Raw genomic sequence first — 16,894 nt, forward strand, 5'->3', positions numbered from 1 at the left:
AAACGTTCGGGCTTGGCTTGGAACAGTACGAGCTGTTCAGTGGTCTCATATTATGACATAGAGAAAGAAATATCTTTCTTTATGCCATGGTGTCGCATAAACAACAAGCACATTTATAATATATAACAATAATACTGCATGTATTACGATAAAGTTGTAATTATAAAATAATAGGTGCTGTCCAAAAACCGAAACCCGACGTCTATGACGTGTAATGACCTTTCAAAATCGCGTCCGGCGTATTCAACAAGCGAAAGCATAGCCTTGAAGATTTGTATTTTAAATTCAGAGGATGCCATTTTGTTGGACGTGGATCTAGGCTTCACCTGTAAGTGGTAAATCCACGCCAAGTATTGACATTCTATAAATAAACTACATAATTAATATGTATAACGCCGATGCATTGAAAATCAAATGTGGCTGATAAAAACGTTTGTAATCTTAGAGGCTATACATCAATCTCTTTAGTTTAAGTATTGCTCCCTGTATGACGACACTTGTCTGCTTGATGGGTGTGTGTGCGCTATTGGCCCATGCATGCCCATCTCTGTGATGCCTGAGCGTGAGCGCGCGGCCTTGTCTACGGTGTCCGCGCTCGCTTAGTCCGTCAGTACGTCAAAATGGCTGGGAGCATTCTCGAAAACCTAAGCGGTCGCAAGCTCGCCTGCATAGTGGCGATTGTGCTTATACTTCAGGTGGTCTGCTTCCTGATCGGCGGCCTGATAGGTGAGGACTTTCTTTTGATGCTTGCTCGCACTTGGCGTTGACTTCTCACCGACGTCGGACGTGATGGAATGAACAATTTAATATTTTTCTATTTCTCCGGCAAGCTTTTGCGGTGTCCTGCACGCATTGAAGTTCCAAGCTTCCTGTCTGGTGAATGAAAAGTTCAGAGGCATCATTTCGTAATTTGAAGAAATCACTTTTCGCTCGTGGAGTGCTGAAAACAAAAATTCTCCAAATGAACTGCTATTTTTTTAGTATTCATGCACGAAACCAGCAGCATTATGAGAGCTTACGTTAGCTGTGTGAAAATAGCACAACTCGTCTTGCTTGAGCAAACGTAGTTGCGCGGTAGGGTCGTGCCAGCGAAAAGCCAAGCTCACCCCGAGCTTTGACGAGAAGTGCTGATGCCCAGGGTTTGTATTGCGGTATTGTGAATTTCTCGAGCCTCGCTTCAAGCTGCGAAATGGGCACAAGTAGGGTCAACTTTTGTGCCCCGGGGACAATTCTCGTCAAATTCGAGCTGCGAACTGTGTCCCATGACATTCGCGCGTAAAGCATGCACACATGCGCGGGAGCTAGTAGCATGGAGGAAAGGGAGACGCTTCCCCTCCAAAGTAAAGCCTCCTCCTTTTCGCTTCTCCGTCTGTTGACCCCTCTCCACTCCAGCCGTCGTCAATGACGCCTCAAAGAGAGCCGCCGCGTGTAATACCTGTACCCAGCCCTTCGCTCCATACCTTCGCCGTGTGTGGTTTGGAGAAGGAGAGAAGACGATCACCGCGTGTGGCCTCGGCAGTTGACGCCTCTTTCTGGCGCCTCGGTTATTTATTTAATTTTTTATTCGTTTCCATCGGACGTCGTTCGTCCGGCGCGTTTCAGTTGTCGCTGAAATGACTTCACAGGTTTTCGCATTTGGAGCAGGGTGGCGGGAAGGATTGTCTGCTTTTCAATGTCAGCAGAAATGAATTCGCCTATGTACCGGCCTTAGACTCTGGTATACAGAAAATGTCATGTATACACAACAGAATTATATGGAATTTGTACTGGTGACAACCACAGTTCAACTGGAACGAACTGTCTTAATATTCATTGCTGTTAAAAAATAATGGCTGCAAAATAACTGCACCAAAATGGCCTTTGCTGCCATAAGCCAGCTTGTTAGTGTACAGCTACTGCATGCTAAAAATGGTAAACACTGCCATAAAAGTGCGGATGCTGGACGCGCAGCTTGATTAGTTTCTTTATGAGCCTTTTGGGAGGAACTTGTGATGCCGGCATGGCTGCCATGATCACCACGCCGTGCAAGTTGGGCATGCCGGGCGGTGGCCTGAAGAGACACAGACAGGGACTGAGGCTGGGAGAGAGTTTATTTAGAGTGCGGCGCCTTAAATAGGCTCAGCGTCGCTGTCATAGCATCCTCTGAGGGCGAGCGAATAAGTTTGTCTCGAAACCGAAACCCCGATGTAACACCATCCCCCTCTTTCTTGAAAATAATTCTGGGAAGAATCAATGTTATACACTTGTTAAGGGTATACGTGATAAAATAGTAATTCTTTCTATTCTTTAACAGAAGGAAGGGGAAGAAACAACATTTTATATCTGTTAATGGTATACATTACTTTGGCATTGTAATTCCCAACTCTCAGTCTTGAAACCAAAACCCGATATAACAAAACTATCGCATGATTTCTTCAGGGATGTCACTCATGTTGGAAGCTCTGTGTTTCGCTATAACGAGGTGGCTGTAGAAGTGTAAAAGCCAGTGTACATTTTCTTTTTATTGATTGTGCCTGTGTGCATATTTCTTCAAAATACACTTCAACCTCATTTGTTTCACTGTTCTGCAACATTCCTGGCAGCTCCAGCCCCATCCAATGCTGACCAGATTCTTGCGACCATATGCAAGAAGGATACCTTGCTTCCCATGGGCACTTTTGATGACACCTGGCACATACCACGTGGCCATGGCGGCCAGCCCACAAACTGCAATGTCATCCATGAGCTCTCAGATACATCCAGAATGGATCCAAATCTGACAGCTAACCACATAGTCTTTGCATTCCAAGCTCCAGGACCACGATCAGACGAGGACCTCGACTATTCACGGTGGATGCAAAACCTTATAGGCATCCTTCAGCTGGACATTATCCACAGTGACTCCCATCCAATGAGTAAGCTCACTTTTTCCCAACTCTTCTCAAATTTAATGCAAATCAACTAACATATTGCAGATATTATTTTACTAAGTAGACCTGGCAGCAAAAGTATATGGACTACAGCAGCGCATGCCAAACTGCAGACAGGCCTTGAAAAAGACAAGGCCTTTGTCAAAATGTTGGCTCCCGCTTTTTCCTTGTTCTTGTTTTTCTCATCGTCTCGAATTTCCATCTCTTGCCTTCCCTGTGTTTTCCCAAGGCAGGTTGCAGTCACACATTCCGTCAGGCTAAGGGTGCAGAATTAATATTAGCGGCTTCTTTCACTAAATATGTCTCAAATTCATGTTGAACAAAGGTTTTCTTTTCCTGAACATGCTTAACCTGATCTTTTGCAAGTGGTATGGTATGCAATCTGTACAATGAAGTGACCCGATGTGTAATGAGGGATTTTGGTAGCCGCAGCATTTCATTATAAAGGTGTTTGGCTGGCAATGTCTGCTGTCTTGAGCAACCTTAAAATTTATGTAGTGTGCATTGGTTAAGGTCACCTATCCAGATGTTTAATTATTCAACAAAGTAGCATTTATTATTTGAAATGTTACAGAGCACATCAAGACATACCTGATGCAGTTGTCTTATGTGGTTCTTTTTCTTGAGCTTGTGGAAAGTATTTTAAATCCCTGAGGAAGACTCATAATCATGACCATTTAAAGCCAACAGGCAGTTAAGCCCAGGAAAGCATAGGTGTTATCTGCTATGGTTGAAATGTAGGATGTTGGTTATGCTGGTGTATTTATTTATCCATTAAATACTAGCATAACATTTGTTGTCCAAGTTGTTTGGAGCCCCCAGTATAACAACAAACACATTAGAACTTATGACAGATTCCAGTGCTCGAATATTTCTTTACTGCACAGTTCACAACACATTAAATTGGTCTGGTGCAAATGACGTGTTTCCTCTGCACATTAAGATCTGTTCATTGTTGAGTCTCCAACAAAATGTGTAGAATAGAAAAAATGCATGCTCTTGGTTCATCGAAGAACTATAGAACTGCTCCCAGTGACAGGTGAGGTTCATCTTTAGACAAGTTGCACAGCTTTTGAATTGATTCAGTGCAGAATCTGTATCACATTTACATACTTTTTTCTTGGTCAGCCTAACCACATTCAAAAGCATTTGATGGTTATTTAAGCCAAGTGTGTTTGCAAATTATCAGCTCTACAGAACCCGCAACAGGGAACATGACAAGGGATCGATTTCCTCAAATCTGAAGAGTTATTGTGAAGCATTGTTAACATGCTGCATGGTGGTTTTTCAGGTTTTGCGTTGATATTTACCTTGTCCTGACATACTCCTGTAGCAGGTATCACTCCTGCGATGTCTGAATGCTGAGACAGCAGTGTGTTTAAATAAATCTACAGAGTTTGTCTTGCATAACTAGCAATTTACAAAGCTAGCACTAACATATTTAAAACCATTTTGCTCATGTAAATGACACTGGTGGCACATTTACACTCCTAGCGAGCAAGTAGGTTGCAAACTTTGTGCTATCCTGGTCCTTATACTCACTTGCCATGCCTTTTCGTATTTCCATACTAAAAAAAGCTGCGAACCCGCTACTTAGCCTTGAGGTGAAGCTTGGCTACAGGAATAAACACGACCCTCCAGACAAGTGGACGCTTGCGGCAAAGTCTGTTGAGGAACGCTATTTGCAGTGCAACGTAAATAACACCCAGGTATGTTTGCTGGTGCATGTCTGCATGCGTGTGGTGTGTTTTTGTGTGTGTGTGTGTGTGTGAACACGTCGACTTATTTTGTTTTCTTTGTGTTTTGGTGTGTGCTTTTTGTTGTTCAGGAGGAGATTATAAAGCGGAAGTGTAATTTTGCCTACATCCGTTTTTAGGCTTAAAGGGTCCTAAAACACTTTTCTAATAGAATTGCCTCACTATAAAGGACGTCATCTCACGAATCTTCAGCTGCAAAAATTTTTCTAATCCTTCAAGTACCCTTCAAATTTATGGTCCACCTCTTCAGAGTGTGTGGCTAGGGGTTTTGCTGTCTGGGGAAATTGCCTTCGAAGAAACCGAAATTCTCACTACCGAGACCAACCAACAAAAACAACTGTTGTTGGAGTCATGGTACATACAAAACCTGGGTGTCTACCAACTGGAAAAACTGGGAATTCTCACGGAATTTGTGTTTCTATCAGAGAAAATTAGCTGTAATTTTATTGAAAGGGAATGAAAGTTGCGGTAATGTTGGCTCGAGTAACAGGAATCTTAAGGAATCGTATTTGACGCCGCGTGGTCCGCTGGAGTTGCCAGTGTTGCGGTGCCAGAGTTGCACCGCCGCCATGTTGATTACGTCGCCGCCTTGAACCCACGTTCTCGCACGCAGATCCACTGGCAGCTCTAGCCAATGCCTCTAGTAAAGGAGGCATTGCCCTAGCCACCATCGTGGCAACGCTAGGCCTAGATGCTTTTACGTTCGCTATTAAGCTTCTTGCCGTTCTATGTGGTGTTTCTCATTGAAAAAATTTGCCGCTGTCAGCAATGGCACCCACTCCGCCTTTGTGGTCCTCGCGAATGGCTTCGAAGCTCGGAAAGCACGGTGCGTTGCATATAATGCTGGTTCTCGAAAGTCAGCTTCACCTCAATACAACAGTACAACAGTAAAAGTGTTGCGGTGAAGCATAATAAGCATGGGAAGGGGCAAGTGTCACGGGACACGGTATATGTGTATTCTTAACTATGCACGCGTGTACCTGCCATCTCCTGTCACAATACCAGCACCGATATGCCTAATAAGTGTACTGGCAGGCCTTCAGAGCTTTTTCTGATGTGCCTGTTGTGATTTGAGACCTTTAGGGCAGCAAAAGACATGCATTCAGTTTTGAGAACTGTCCCCCCCCCCCCCCCCCTACCAAACATTTGGAAGACATGGACCATAAGATTTCTTCAAAGGAACTCAACTTCTTGCAACTGAGACCAGCCAACAAAGACTACAGTGTAAACTGTTCCAAAGGAGACCTGCTGTCAAGTTATATTGACAGCGTAAGCACGGACAGCACCCAGCCTACCACCGTTAATTAGCCAAGAAGAATTAAACAATCCCTCTTACCCCCAATCTCCTCCATCCCCTCGACCATGAAAGCCTAAAAGTTGCGCCTCAACATCTCTGTTGTCACTCTCCCTGAAGAAGGAACCAAATTGGCTCCAAAACATAGGGAAAATGGACTTATTTTTTGGTTGTACCCACTTGAAAGTCATAATTAATCCAACCAGATGGGCAATTCTGTCAAACTGTTTAGCTTCAAGAAATATTTGGTATTGAATTGTAATGAGAAAGAGAAAGAAAAGTTTTTTTCCAGGCGGCCCCATGCCTGGGGCTAATTCTCTTGAGGTGGCTTTTATAAAAGTTGACAACCATGTGTACACAACATACCAGTGAATTTGGAAGGAAGCACAGCCACGTTGGTAGCTCGGTTGGCATACTAGCTCTTTGCAGGAAACCAATGTTTTCAGGTCGGTGTAACGACTGCTGCTCACATGGTTTTTCTTTTTTTTTTCTTTCTTTATTCTTTGGGGCCTTTTAAAAACTGAGTATCTCTTCTATATTTCCTCGTTACCCTATTCGAGGAGTTAAGACCAAAAACTTTGCTGAAACGATGGCTATCAATGGAGAGTGTGTTCTTCTGTGATGCCTGCTTGTTGCATTCATAATTGCTGTGTGCTTCCCTATCTGCACTTTGAACATAACCATGATTGAACTGGGTAATCTACAGACACAACAGTGCCTTGTCTATCTTGGCTATGCTGAAATGGTGACCTAACATTTTTCAAAATTGGGAAATTAGAATTCCGTGACAACTAAAGCACTAGCTTTCTGATAATTTTGAAACATTAGGAGAGTGTTGAGCTCGTAGTGTCATAGAAGTTGGCTGACTTCACTTCAGGAGCCTCAAGATTTCCTCGATTCTTTTCACATTCTGTGATTCTCTTCTTAGGTTCCTGATGGCCACGCATACAACTGTGATGTCCTGAGCCTCTTTGAACTAGGCAGCCTTCACCATGACTATTATCTCTTGAATTTGCGGCTGCCGATAGATGAAAACAATCCCGGCAACAAAGAGCTCAAGGAAGTCAGGGACGTTTGGCTTGTGGTGAGTGGCTGTTGGCCTCTTTTGCTAATTTCTCTAAGTTTATGGGGTGCATGGCCTGCTACACATAGGCGATAAAAAGGAGAGCCTTTAAACTGTGCTAGTTAGAACCAATAGTCGAACATATTTACTGCAAAGCACTTGAGACCTGCAGTTTCCTTCAATGTACAGGTCACAGTGTACAACATGCACTGGAGCTGGATAAACACTTTCAGCAAAAGAGAAAATTTATTCCTGTGACTGCTAAATGTCTGAGAATTGCAGATGTTTAGTGCATGCGAGATAGATATTGTCACGTAATAGGGATGGTGAAAAAAACACAGCAGCAAAGCTGTCAATAGCTTAACCAACTTTTTATTCAGTGAACCTGTGCCTACAAGAGCAAGTCGCACCCAAAGCACAATGATATTGGCTAGCATAGTCGGCGATTGGCGAAACTCTAATCTGCTAGTCAAGCGCGTCAGCTTTTATACATGAGTCATCGAAATTTCGAGTAAACGCTGGTGTCTGCGTGCCTTCCAGAAAGTATACTACGCAGTTCGCGTCGCACATACAGTCATATTACACAAGCTTTGGTGATGACAGACAACGCATAGAACCATTGATAACATTCCACTAAGTTCCAATCATGTAGGCGCATCTTGTGCTGAGCGATAACTTGTTAGTGATAGGTTGTTAGTGGGTGAAGTGTAGTCCTCAAGAAAAGGATGAATAAGTGCACATGTCAACGCCCCCTTCAGCGTCATCCTGATGCTACAGACACAAGTGCAAGAAACTAGAGCACATGTAGTGAAGAGAAATAACAAAGAATCAAAGTCCCAGGGTAAGCGTTGGTAAAAGGGCTTAAGGCACACAACGTGGACCACATCAGGCCATGAGTGGCGCCGCTGTGATTGTGAAATGCCGTCTGGCATGGCCTCGTAGTCCAGGGTGTCAATACGTTAGATGGTTTTGTAGGGTGCAAAATAGCATTGCAGAAGCTTCCTGCTAAGTCCTCATCGGCATATTAGAGTCCAAACCCAAACACTGTCTTTGGGCTGGTACTCAATGTAGCGTAGTCAAAGATTGTAGTGTCGACTGTCGGTCCTCTGCTGGTTCTTGATCTGCAGACAAGCGAGCTGTCGGGCTTCTTCGACGCACTGGAGATTGGCGGTGATGTCGAGATTCTCATCGTTGGTGACGTGTGGCAGCATGGTGCTGTCAGTCATTGTCGGGTTTCTGCCCTAAACCAGCTTTAACGGCGCAATCTGCTTGTTTCTTGCACTGCCGTGTTATAAGTGAAGGTTACATACGGCAGGTTGTCATCCTACGTCTTGTGTTCAACATCGGATGTGCATTGCTAACATGTCAGTGAGCGTCTTGTTCAGATGTTTCGTTAGGCCAAATTTCTACAGGTGGTAGGCAGTGGTCCTCCGGTAACTTATCTGGCTATACTGCAGTATGGCTTGAGTAAGCTCAGCTGTGAAAGCCGTTCCTCTATCAGTAATGAGTACTTTTGGCGCATCATGTCCTAGTAGGATGTTCTCGACAAAAAATTTTGCTACTTCCGCTACACTACCTTTGGGCGTTTCGGCATAGTGGGTAAGGTAGTCAGTGACCATAACAATCCACTTGTTTGCAGATGTTGACATCGGAAAGAGTCCCAACAAATCTATCCTGATCTGCTGAATAGGTCTTCAAGGAGGGTCGATTAGCTGTAGTAAATCTGCTGGCCTTGTCAGTAGTGTCTTGCGTCACTGACAGTCATGGCATGTCTTGACTCGGCGGCGACATCGGCAGTCAGCCACGGCTAATAGTACTGCTCTTGTATTCTTGCGAGTGAGTGTATGGGAAAACCCAAGGTGCCTGGCTGTCTAATCGTCGTGCAGGGCGTGCAAGACATCTGGCCGGAGTGCTGCTCTTGCAACAAGACGGTAGTTTCTGCTGACTGGGGAGAAGTTCTTATTTACGAGGACCTCGTTGTGCAAGCAAAACAAAGATTGTTCACGCCAAAATACCCTAAGGACAACGTTGGTCTTGCCTTCTAAGTACTCCACAAGGCTTTGTAACTCTGAGTCTACTCGTTGCTGTTCGGCGAAGTTGTCTGCAGTCATTGTTCCTAGGAAGGCAGCGTCTACATCATCTTGCGGTGGTGGGTCAGCAGGGGCGTGCGACAGGCAGTCCACGTCAGAATGCTTTCTCCCAGACTAATACACCACGGTGATGCCGAATTCCTGGAGTCTGAGACTCTATCGGGCTAGGCGACCTGAAGGATCCTTTAAATTTGTTAGCCAACACAAGATGTGGCGGTCGCTTACCACTCTGAAGTGTCTGCCATATATGTAAGGCCGAAATTTCGCCATAGCCCAAGTGATCTCTAGGCACTCTTGCTCAGTTGTAGAATAATTCGCTTCCACTTTCGACAATGACCAGCTAGCTTAAGCAATTACGCTTTCAACTTCATCCTTCCGATGAACTAGCATGACACTGAGGCCTACATTACTTGCGTTGGTGTGGATATCTGTCTCGGCGTCTTCATCGAAGTGTGAAAGCACTGGTGGTGACTGCAGCCATTGTTTCAGCTCCTCAAATGTGTCGTCCTGCCGTGTTTCCCCTTTAAAGTTGACATCGGCCTTTGTGAGATGAGTTAAGGGTTCCGCAATTCTTGAAAAGTCTTTTACAAAGCACCTGTAATAGGCACACAGGGCAAGGAATCTGCGCACTGTCTTCTTGTCGACAAGCCGTGTGAACTTAGCAATGGCAGCTATCCTCTGTGCGCCAGGACGGACTTCAGACTTAACATGTGATACTCTACCAATTGAGCTATCGCGGCATTATTTTCCCATCCACTTTCTGGGTTATTTATGTGTTACTACTGGAACTAACCCTCGGAATTTTAGCCAGCACTACCACTCAGATGTGGAACAGCCTTTCTGCCGCAGGCGTCACGAGTGTGTGATCTTATTGGGTGAAGGTAACTGGTCAATAAATCCACACATGCTACCTGAAGGCATCAGTGTTGCTAGATTCAAGACCCTCGTTATGTAATGATGAGAAGAACGGGGATTAACTGAAGGGCCTGATTTTCATTAATCATATCCTAAGAAGCCAACAAAGACACCAAGGACAACACAGGGGAAATTAATTGCACTTAATAATTGAATTAAACAAATGATAAATTAATGGAAATGAAAGTGGAGCGTCACACGTGTAATGTGAAGACGTGAGATCGTTCCCCACCTGCGGCAGGTTGTTCTTTCATCCACTTTCATTTCCATTAATTTATCGTTTGTTTAATTCAATTAGTAAGTACAAATAATTTATCCTGTGTTGTCCTTGGTGTCTTTGTTGGTTGGCTTCTTATGGTCTAGCTGTCAAGGCTTTTACAGTGAAGCTGTTAGCCTCTAGTTGGCCAAGATTTTTAATGTGCGTCAGCAAAAAAAAAAAAAAAAAACTACATATCTTCTTTGGAATCGGGCATATAATACACAGCACAGTATTCATTTCAATAAAGAAACGCACAACATGCGTCAAAACCGCATAATGGATGATAAGGCGCCTGTGAACAATGTGAGCCACTTTCCTTTTCCTTGCGTGTGTTTCCCGGTAAAGATTACGGTTGCATAAGCTGCTCGGGTGGGAAAGGGGCAGCAGCAGCATACAAATCAGTGAGTGATGTCACCAAACTTCATATATAAAAGGGAGACCTGTCCAGCAACTCAATAAGTTCATTGCAAGACCCCTATATGTAGACCATGCGAAGTTCAAGACTCCCAAAGAGCAACATGAATAAGATGAGCATCGAAGAATGCAAAATCGTAATGCTCAACAATGGTGTTGTGCTTAGACTAGGCAGAACTATAAAACATTTCATATCCCCATCGACGGCATTTCAGTGGTTTTCTAACAGCTTCGCTGGCCATCCACTTTCGCAGGGTCCGGATGGAGAGTCAATATTTTTTGGAGCTACTCATCGATAGCCCTACACTAGACTGCTGCTGATGCTAAAAAATCGGAGACTTTCGTGCGGAACTGTGTTCTCGAAATACAACGCTTGACTTTGGGGTATTCTTAGAGGCACTGCACACACAACGACAATCCACCAGATTTGCTCACGCATGGAGCAGCGGCCCTGTGATTGACGTGCAAGTCTCTCTGGTGGACCAGTCCTTCGTGGTTGTCACAGCCTCATTTGAAATTGCGTGTGAGGATTTGTTCTGTTCCTTTACCAGAGGCCCTTTCTAGTGTGATTCGTGAAGAGATATCCACTTGCTCCACCATAGTAGTGGCACCCCCTGTGCACCTGCACAAGCCACTGCTTTAAGTTACAAGCTCCGGATGCCTCTTCCGATTACTCTGAGTGACTGCTTAAATTACGAGGTTTCGTCTGAACATTTCGCAGAACATGCCATCTTCTACCAGACCAACGATAGCATGTGAGTTGCATCAGCTGCCAAAGTATTGGTTGAGGCTTGTCGAATACTCTGCATTCGCAAGTGAAGTCACGACCTTGGAGGAACGACAACGAATTCCCAACACCTCCGGTGTTGCCGTTAACAACTGTTTCTTAATCGTGACAGACTAATTCGTGTAGGAGGCCGATTGCAGCAGCTTAATGACCAAGAGAAATTGAAGCATCCAATCTTGCTTCCTGCAGATCGCCGATTCACCGACCTCTTGGTTGATGCAACGCATGTACGACTCCTACATGGAGGAGTTCAACCCACCCTCCTAGACTTTGCTTAGACTTGGTAAGGACTCTGGCGGAGTGGTCAAGCGCATTCTACGGTTATTATGCGATGCTTTGCAACTGGTGTTTGCCGAATCTTTGATGACGTCGAAAAGCAGTCTTTGTATCATCGGAGAAGACTTTAGAGCTGTTGCTTACTCATGGGAAGGCTTGGATCTGTTTCGAAGACTGGGTTCGTAACTATGTTCGTCGAGGTAGATACGGCAGAATAAAAGAGGACAAACGCATTGCTGGTTTCCACACTTTCCTTGAGATACGCGATCGTCGTGCCCGTGTTGACGTCCTTGAACTCCCGGCTGAAGTTGGTCAGCATCACTTTTGCTTTTCCTCCATGCAGTCAAGCTATCCCTCTTGTGACGCAAATTTCGCAATCGAGCAGTCGACGTTGATCGCCCTCTGTGACACCTTCTATGTCTGCGGGCGTTTCAGTGCTGATGGAAATGGCAATGTTGGAGTGAGGTAGGGTGCTCACTTGATCTTCGAGCACACTTAAGGCGTGGTGACTACGAGAGCTCTCTGGCGGTATCGCTTGATCTTCAGACAGCGTTATCTACTTCAGGTCGATGATCATGCCGTGTTGGTTCAGCAAGCCCTTGCCGAGAATGACATCTCATGAGCACTGTTGGAGGATAACGAAGGTGGCAGGGTAAATCTGGCTGTGAGCGATAATTCTTGCCATGCAGATTCCAGTTGGCGTTATTAGGTGACTTCCAGCTGTCCTAGATTTGAGGGCCTTCCCATGCAGTCTTAACTTTTTTCAACTGGGCACTGATGGGTCCACTCATGATGGAGTAGTCGGTTCATGTATCAACTAAGGTAGTGACTGCATGGCCATCAAGAAGCACGTCGAGGTTGGTGGTTCTTTGTCTTGTGTTGCAGTTAGGTCTTGGAATGGGATCACGGCTGCATCATGTTGACTTGTGGCTGGAACGATGTCTCATCAGGTCTTCTTTTGTTGGCATATTCTATGCCTCTAGGTTTCGTCGGGATGGCTGCGTCTCGTTGATATGTCGTCGAGATAGTCTTTTCGCCATCTTAGTCATCAGCAGAGGATCTACGTCAGTTGGGCGAACAGCAACCGCACTTCCGTCGGTTGCTGCTTTTAGTTTTCCGGATAGGGGCTGACGAACCAGCCCCAGGCTGGGCCAGTGTATGGCTGGCGCTGCGGCGACAGATAGCAGACTGGTGATGGTGAATGGGAAAGTCGTTGAGGGCTCCATTGAGTGGTGTTGAGATAAACGCCGATATCGCGAGGGCATTCACCTTGCTGCGGGCACGAAATGTTGACGGCAAACCCTCATCCCATTTCGAGGATTGGGTACCGGCAGTAGATGCGGCCCGCTTCTCCGCCTCTCTGTGCCAAGCATTGGTCTTCCTTGGAATGCTGCGCTGGGTGATGGTTGGGCATGCTGGCAGCAGCGGTGGTATACGATGGAATGGCAGCGCTGTGGGGCCCTGGTACTTGTGCGGAGAGGGACCATGACTGGTACAGATGGCGGCATATGTCATCGCTTCTGGCGTGGGTTGCGGTGATTGTGGCTGCACCTGCGGAACTTTAAGTGATCGCTGTAGTTCCTCCTTGGCCATGTCAGTGACCGAGGCGACTTGAGGTTGTGACGAAGGCAAGATCTTGCACAGTTCTTTGTGCTCAATGGCCCTTATGGTCTCTTGGAGGTTGGCAAAGCACAGTGCTTGGATGGTGCACTACAGCGGGAGCACTTGGCGGTTATATTGCCTAGTGCGTATTTCTAAAGTTTTCTCAATCATCATTGCTTCTGTCAAGAAATCAGCTATGATCTTTGGTGGGTTGCTGATCAGTTTGACAAAAAGTTCTTGCTTGATTCTTGCATCAGCAATCTGACTTTTTTCTCTTCTGACATTTCTGGGTCAGCGGGCCGGAAAAGACAGGTCATCTCTTCCGTGAAGATGCTATGGTCTCATTGGGGAGCTGCACTCGGGTTTCTTGTAGAGCTTGTGCTCGCTCTCTGTGCACAACACTTGTAAATGTCTGGAGGAAGTCGCTGCGGAACAGGTCCCACATTAAAGGGATACAAAATAAAAATCCAAGAATATAGAGAAAGCTCCACAATTGCATTCCTAAGACACGATTGCTATAGTATATAGTCAATATTCGGGTTACTTTTGAGTGGATGGCTTTATTTTTGACGCTCTATGAGCGGCCACCGCATCACTCGCAAAGCGCTCCCAACAACAAGCCAGCGGATCTGACGTCACACCTACCGTCAGCAGCCGCAAGGGGAACTGACCGGCTGCGCAGTTTTGTTTTCCTCGCATTGCTCAGTGGGGGTGCGTGGTCTGGTTCCTCTGTACTTTCACCGAGAAGTTGATCAATGATCTAAACACAGAGGAATAAGGTTTCAGAGCGCAGCTCTTACGTGCCGTTCCTGCGCTTCGCGTCATCTTTGCCTTCGCCGTAACCCAGCTCCGCAGACGGCATGAGCGCGCTGCTCTAGATGCGCGCATTCCCGGCGCAATCTCGCGCACGAATCTTGCTCTCCACTTCGCTCATCCTCCAGTGCCACCCCTCCGCGGCGGTAGCCAGAGCACCCGCTCGGCCAAGCCAAAACGCAGAGCCATCTCAGTTATCTACTGCGTGCACCCCTTACCCCCCCCCCCCCCCATTCCTCCGCGGCGGCGACCTCGAGCACGGTGTTCGAGAAGCGCCGGCTAGGATCGCTAAACGCACAGCCGCCTCCGTTAGGCACTGCGTGTTGCGTATACGGTCGCCTATGGTTGAAATAAGACGGCAGCTGCCCTAAAAAACTGCATTTCCAAGAAGCATAATCGCAGGCCGTTTATTTAGACAAAGCCTGCAGCATTGCCACCAACAAGGAACCCAAGTGGTGAGCAGGTAATGTGCACCTCAGCACATTTGCGCTAGCTAACGTGCCCACTCCTGTTGTTTCATAGCAGCCGAGCACTCCTTCTCTTGGTGCAAACGAGATGGCGCCACCAGTCTCATGTCGGCGAATTTTGTTTTCTTCATCAGCCGTCGCTTCAGACGATGTGGATTTCGATTCATTCTGGCAGAATTGGCCAAACATCTGGCTCAGAACGTCGTACAAACAACAAATTTTGGTTCTGCGCAGCTTCTCATCTTTCGGAAAAGAGTGACACGCCGTGTCTCGCCCGACAATACTATTTCGGCACCCTTGCGCGCAGCACACCCTCGGCATTCTGCGGCGTTGACACGGCTGTTCCACACATCAATCCACAAAACCACGAGATGAAAGACGAGGTTTTCGAACAGCTCACATAAGGAAGCGGTGCGAATAGGACGGTTGAACCAAGAAAGCTTGTCGCTGCAAACGTCAACTTGCCCTTTCATGCGCACAGTGTGGACAATCGCTCGCAATGGGCCTCGAGGTGGGTAAGCGTGACGCGATATCCGGTATTGCCAGAGCTTTCGGAGGAGGCCGGTAGGTGCTGTGATTTGAGAAATATTCACTAAAATGATTACTTTTCGCTCACTTCTCAGAAAGAGTGTTGTTTTGGTCGCTCTCAGTGCGACAGCTATCACTGGAGACGGAAATCTAGGCGACCAATTTTTTGTTCACTATCCCTTTAAGGTGGTTCCTCAATTCTCGAACCATGTCCTGGTGATGTCTTCCAATGTGAAAAAGACATGGCACAGCTTGTCATGGCTGTTCCAGTTGTTAAATGTAGCAACCCTTTCGCAAGTCTCCAGCCAGATTTATGGGTCCTCAAATGTTGATCCGTGGGACATCGGTGGCTCCCTGGGCTGCTACAGCCCAATCGGTGTTGGTGTCACTGGGGCTGCCATTGTACCTGCTGTAGTGGCTGTGCACTTCATGGTCTTCTCAGGTAGAAGTCCGTACTCCGGTAGCAGTCCTTGCTGCTTATGGCTAGCTCTCTGGTCCTTGGCGACATTGACATTGTCCTCGGGTGTCGATCTTGGATCAAGGCTTTGCGGGGGTGTTTGGTATATGAACGCTCTAGCACTTCCACCAGATGTCATGTAGTGGTGATGGTGAAAAAAACACAGCAGCAAGACTGTCAATAGCTTAACTAACTTTTTATTGGGCAAACCTGTGCCCACAAAAGCAACTTACACTCAAATCACAACGCTAACATTGAACATAGTCGGCAATTGGCAAAAATCTAATCTGCCGATCAAGTGTGTCGGCTTTTATACTTAAGTCATCGAAGTTTCCAGAGTAATCGCTGGTGCCTACGTGTCTTCAAGAAAATACTACACAATTTGCGTTGCACATACAATCAGATTACAAAAGGTTCAGTGACAAGAGTCAACGCATAGAACCACCAATAACATTGCTTTAATTTCCAATCACAGGCGCATCTTGTGCTGAGCGATAACTAAGTTGTTAGCGGGTGAAATGCAGTCTTCGAGAAAAGGATGAATAACTACACGTGTCAGTATGCTTATTCAGGAAAGTTTATTGTAAGGTGGAAAATATTTTTTTTTTCCAGCATATTGCTCGTACCATCTTTTCTTTTACTTCCGTCTGGATTAGTTGTGTCACGAGAAATGTTGGGGCATTCTGTTCAATTGGTCCTGGTGAAATACCATTTATCAGAAGTATAGTGTGTGATGTTGCCTTTCAGAGTTGTTCCTTTTCACTTTGTCAAAGCTTCAGAGAAAAGCTGCTGTCTTTACCCAGTGCTGTAGTCCAGTGACTATGGTGTTGTGCTGCTGAGCGCGAAGTGGGCGCTCTGGTACCAGCCGCAGTGACCACGATTAGGTGGCATGACGCTTCAACTGCTGTGAGCTACTGCAGACGTACGAAGTCGGGATCAAACACACTTAATCCAACATGGCTTTGGTGTGTTCGATTGCGTTGTTGGCACTTCCGAAATACTGCCTGTCCAATAAGCTTGGTGGCATGGAAAATGACACTGTTCTTGCAGACATTGACAAAGACGTCAACAGTGATGAGTAAATTGTGCATGCACTTGTCCTTTCACTTTATTTTGCGACGCCAGTTCACAGTAACAATGAATAAAGTGCCCTGCGGACATCCACCTTTATGCATCGTTTCCTGTTTGTGGCATCACTCGGTGTTATGATCACAATATATATTTTTCTTTTTCTGAGAATCTGAAAGTCCCCCCTCACATTAT

The 16,894-nt window shown here is 46.0% G+C and overlaps 1 protein-coding gene across 1 annotated transcript in view; it reads left to right on the forward strand.

Annotated features, from left to right (window-relative positions):
• The first annotated feature begins 527 nt into the window (after positions 1-527).
• The window catches only part of wls (Wnt ligand secretion mediator), a 42,208-nt gene continuing 25,841 nt past the window's right edge, over positions 528-16,894 (forward strand). Inside the window, exons 1-4 of the mRNA XM_050186244.2 lie at positions 528-726; positions 2,583-2,894; positions 4,488-4,618; positions 6,889-7,044. Of these exons, the coding sequence (XP_050042201.1) occupies positions 621-726; positions 2,583-2,894; positions 4,488-4,618; positions 6,889-7,044 (705 nt within the window). The 5' untranslated portion in view covers positions 528-620. The remainder of the gene's footprint in view (positions 727-2,582; positions 2,895-4,487; positions 4,619-6,888; positions 7,045-16,894) is intronic.

This window comes from Dermacentor andersoni, chromosome 11 (assembly GCF_023375885.2).
Source record: "Dermacentor andersoni chromosome 11, qqDerAnde1_hic_scaffold, whole genome shotgun sequence".
Classification (NCBI taxonomy): Eukaryota; Metazoa; Arthropoda; class Arachnida; order Ixodida; family Ixodidae; genus Dermacentor; species Dermacentor andersoni.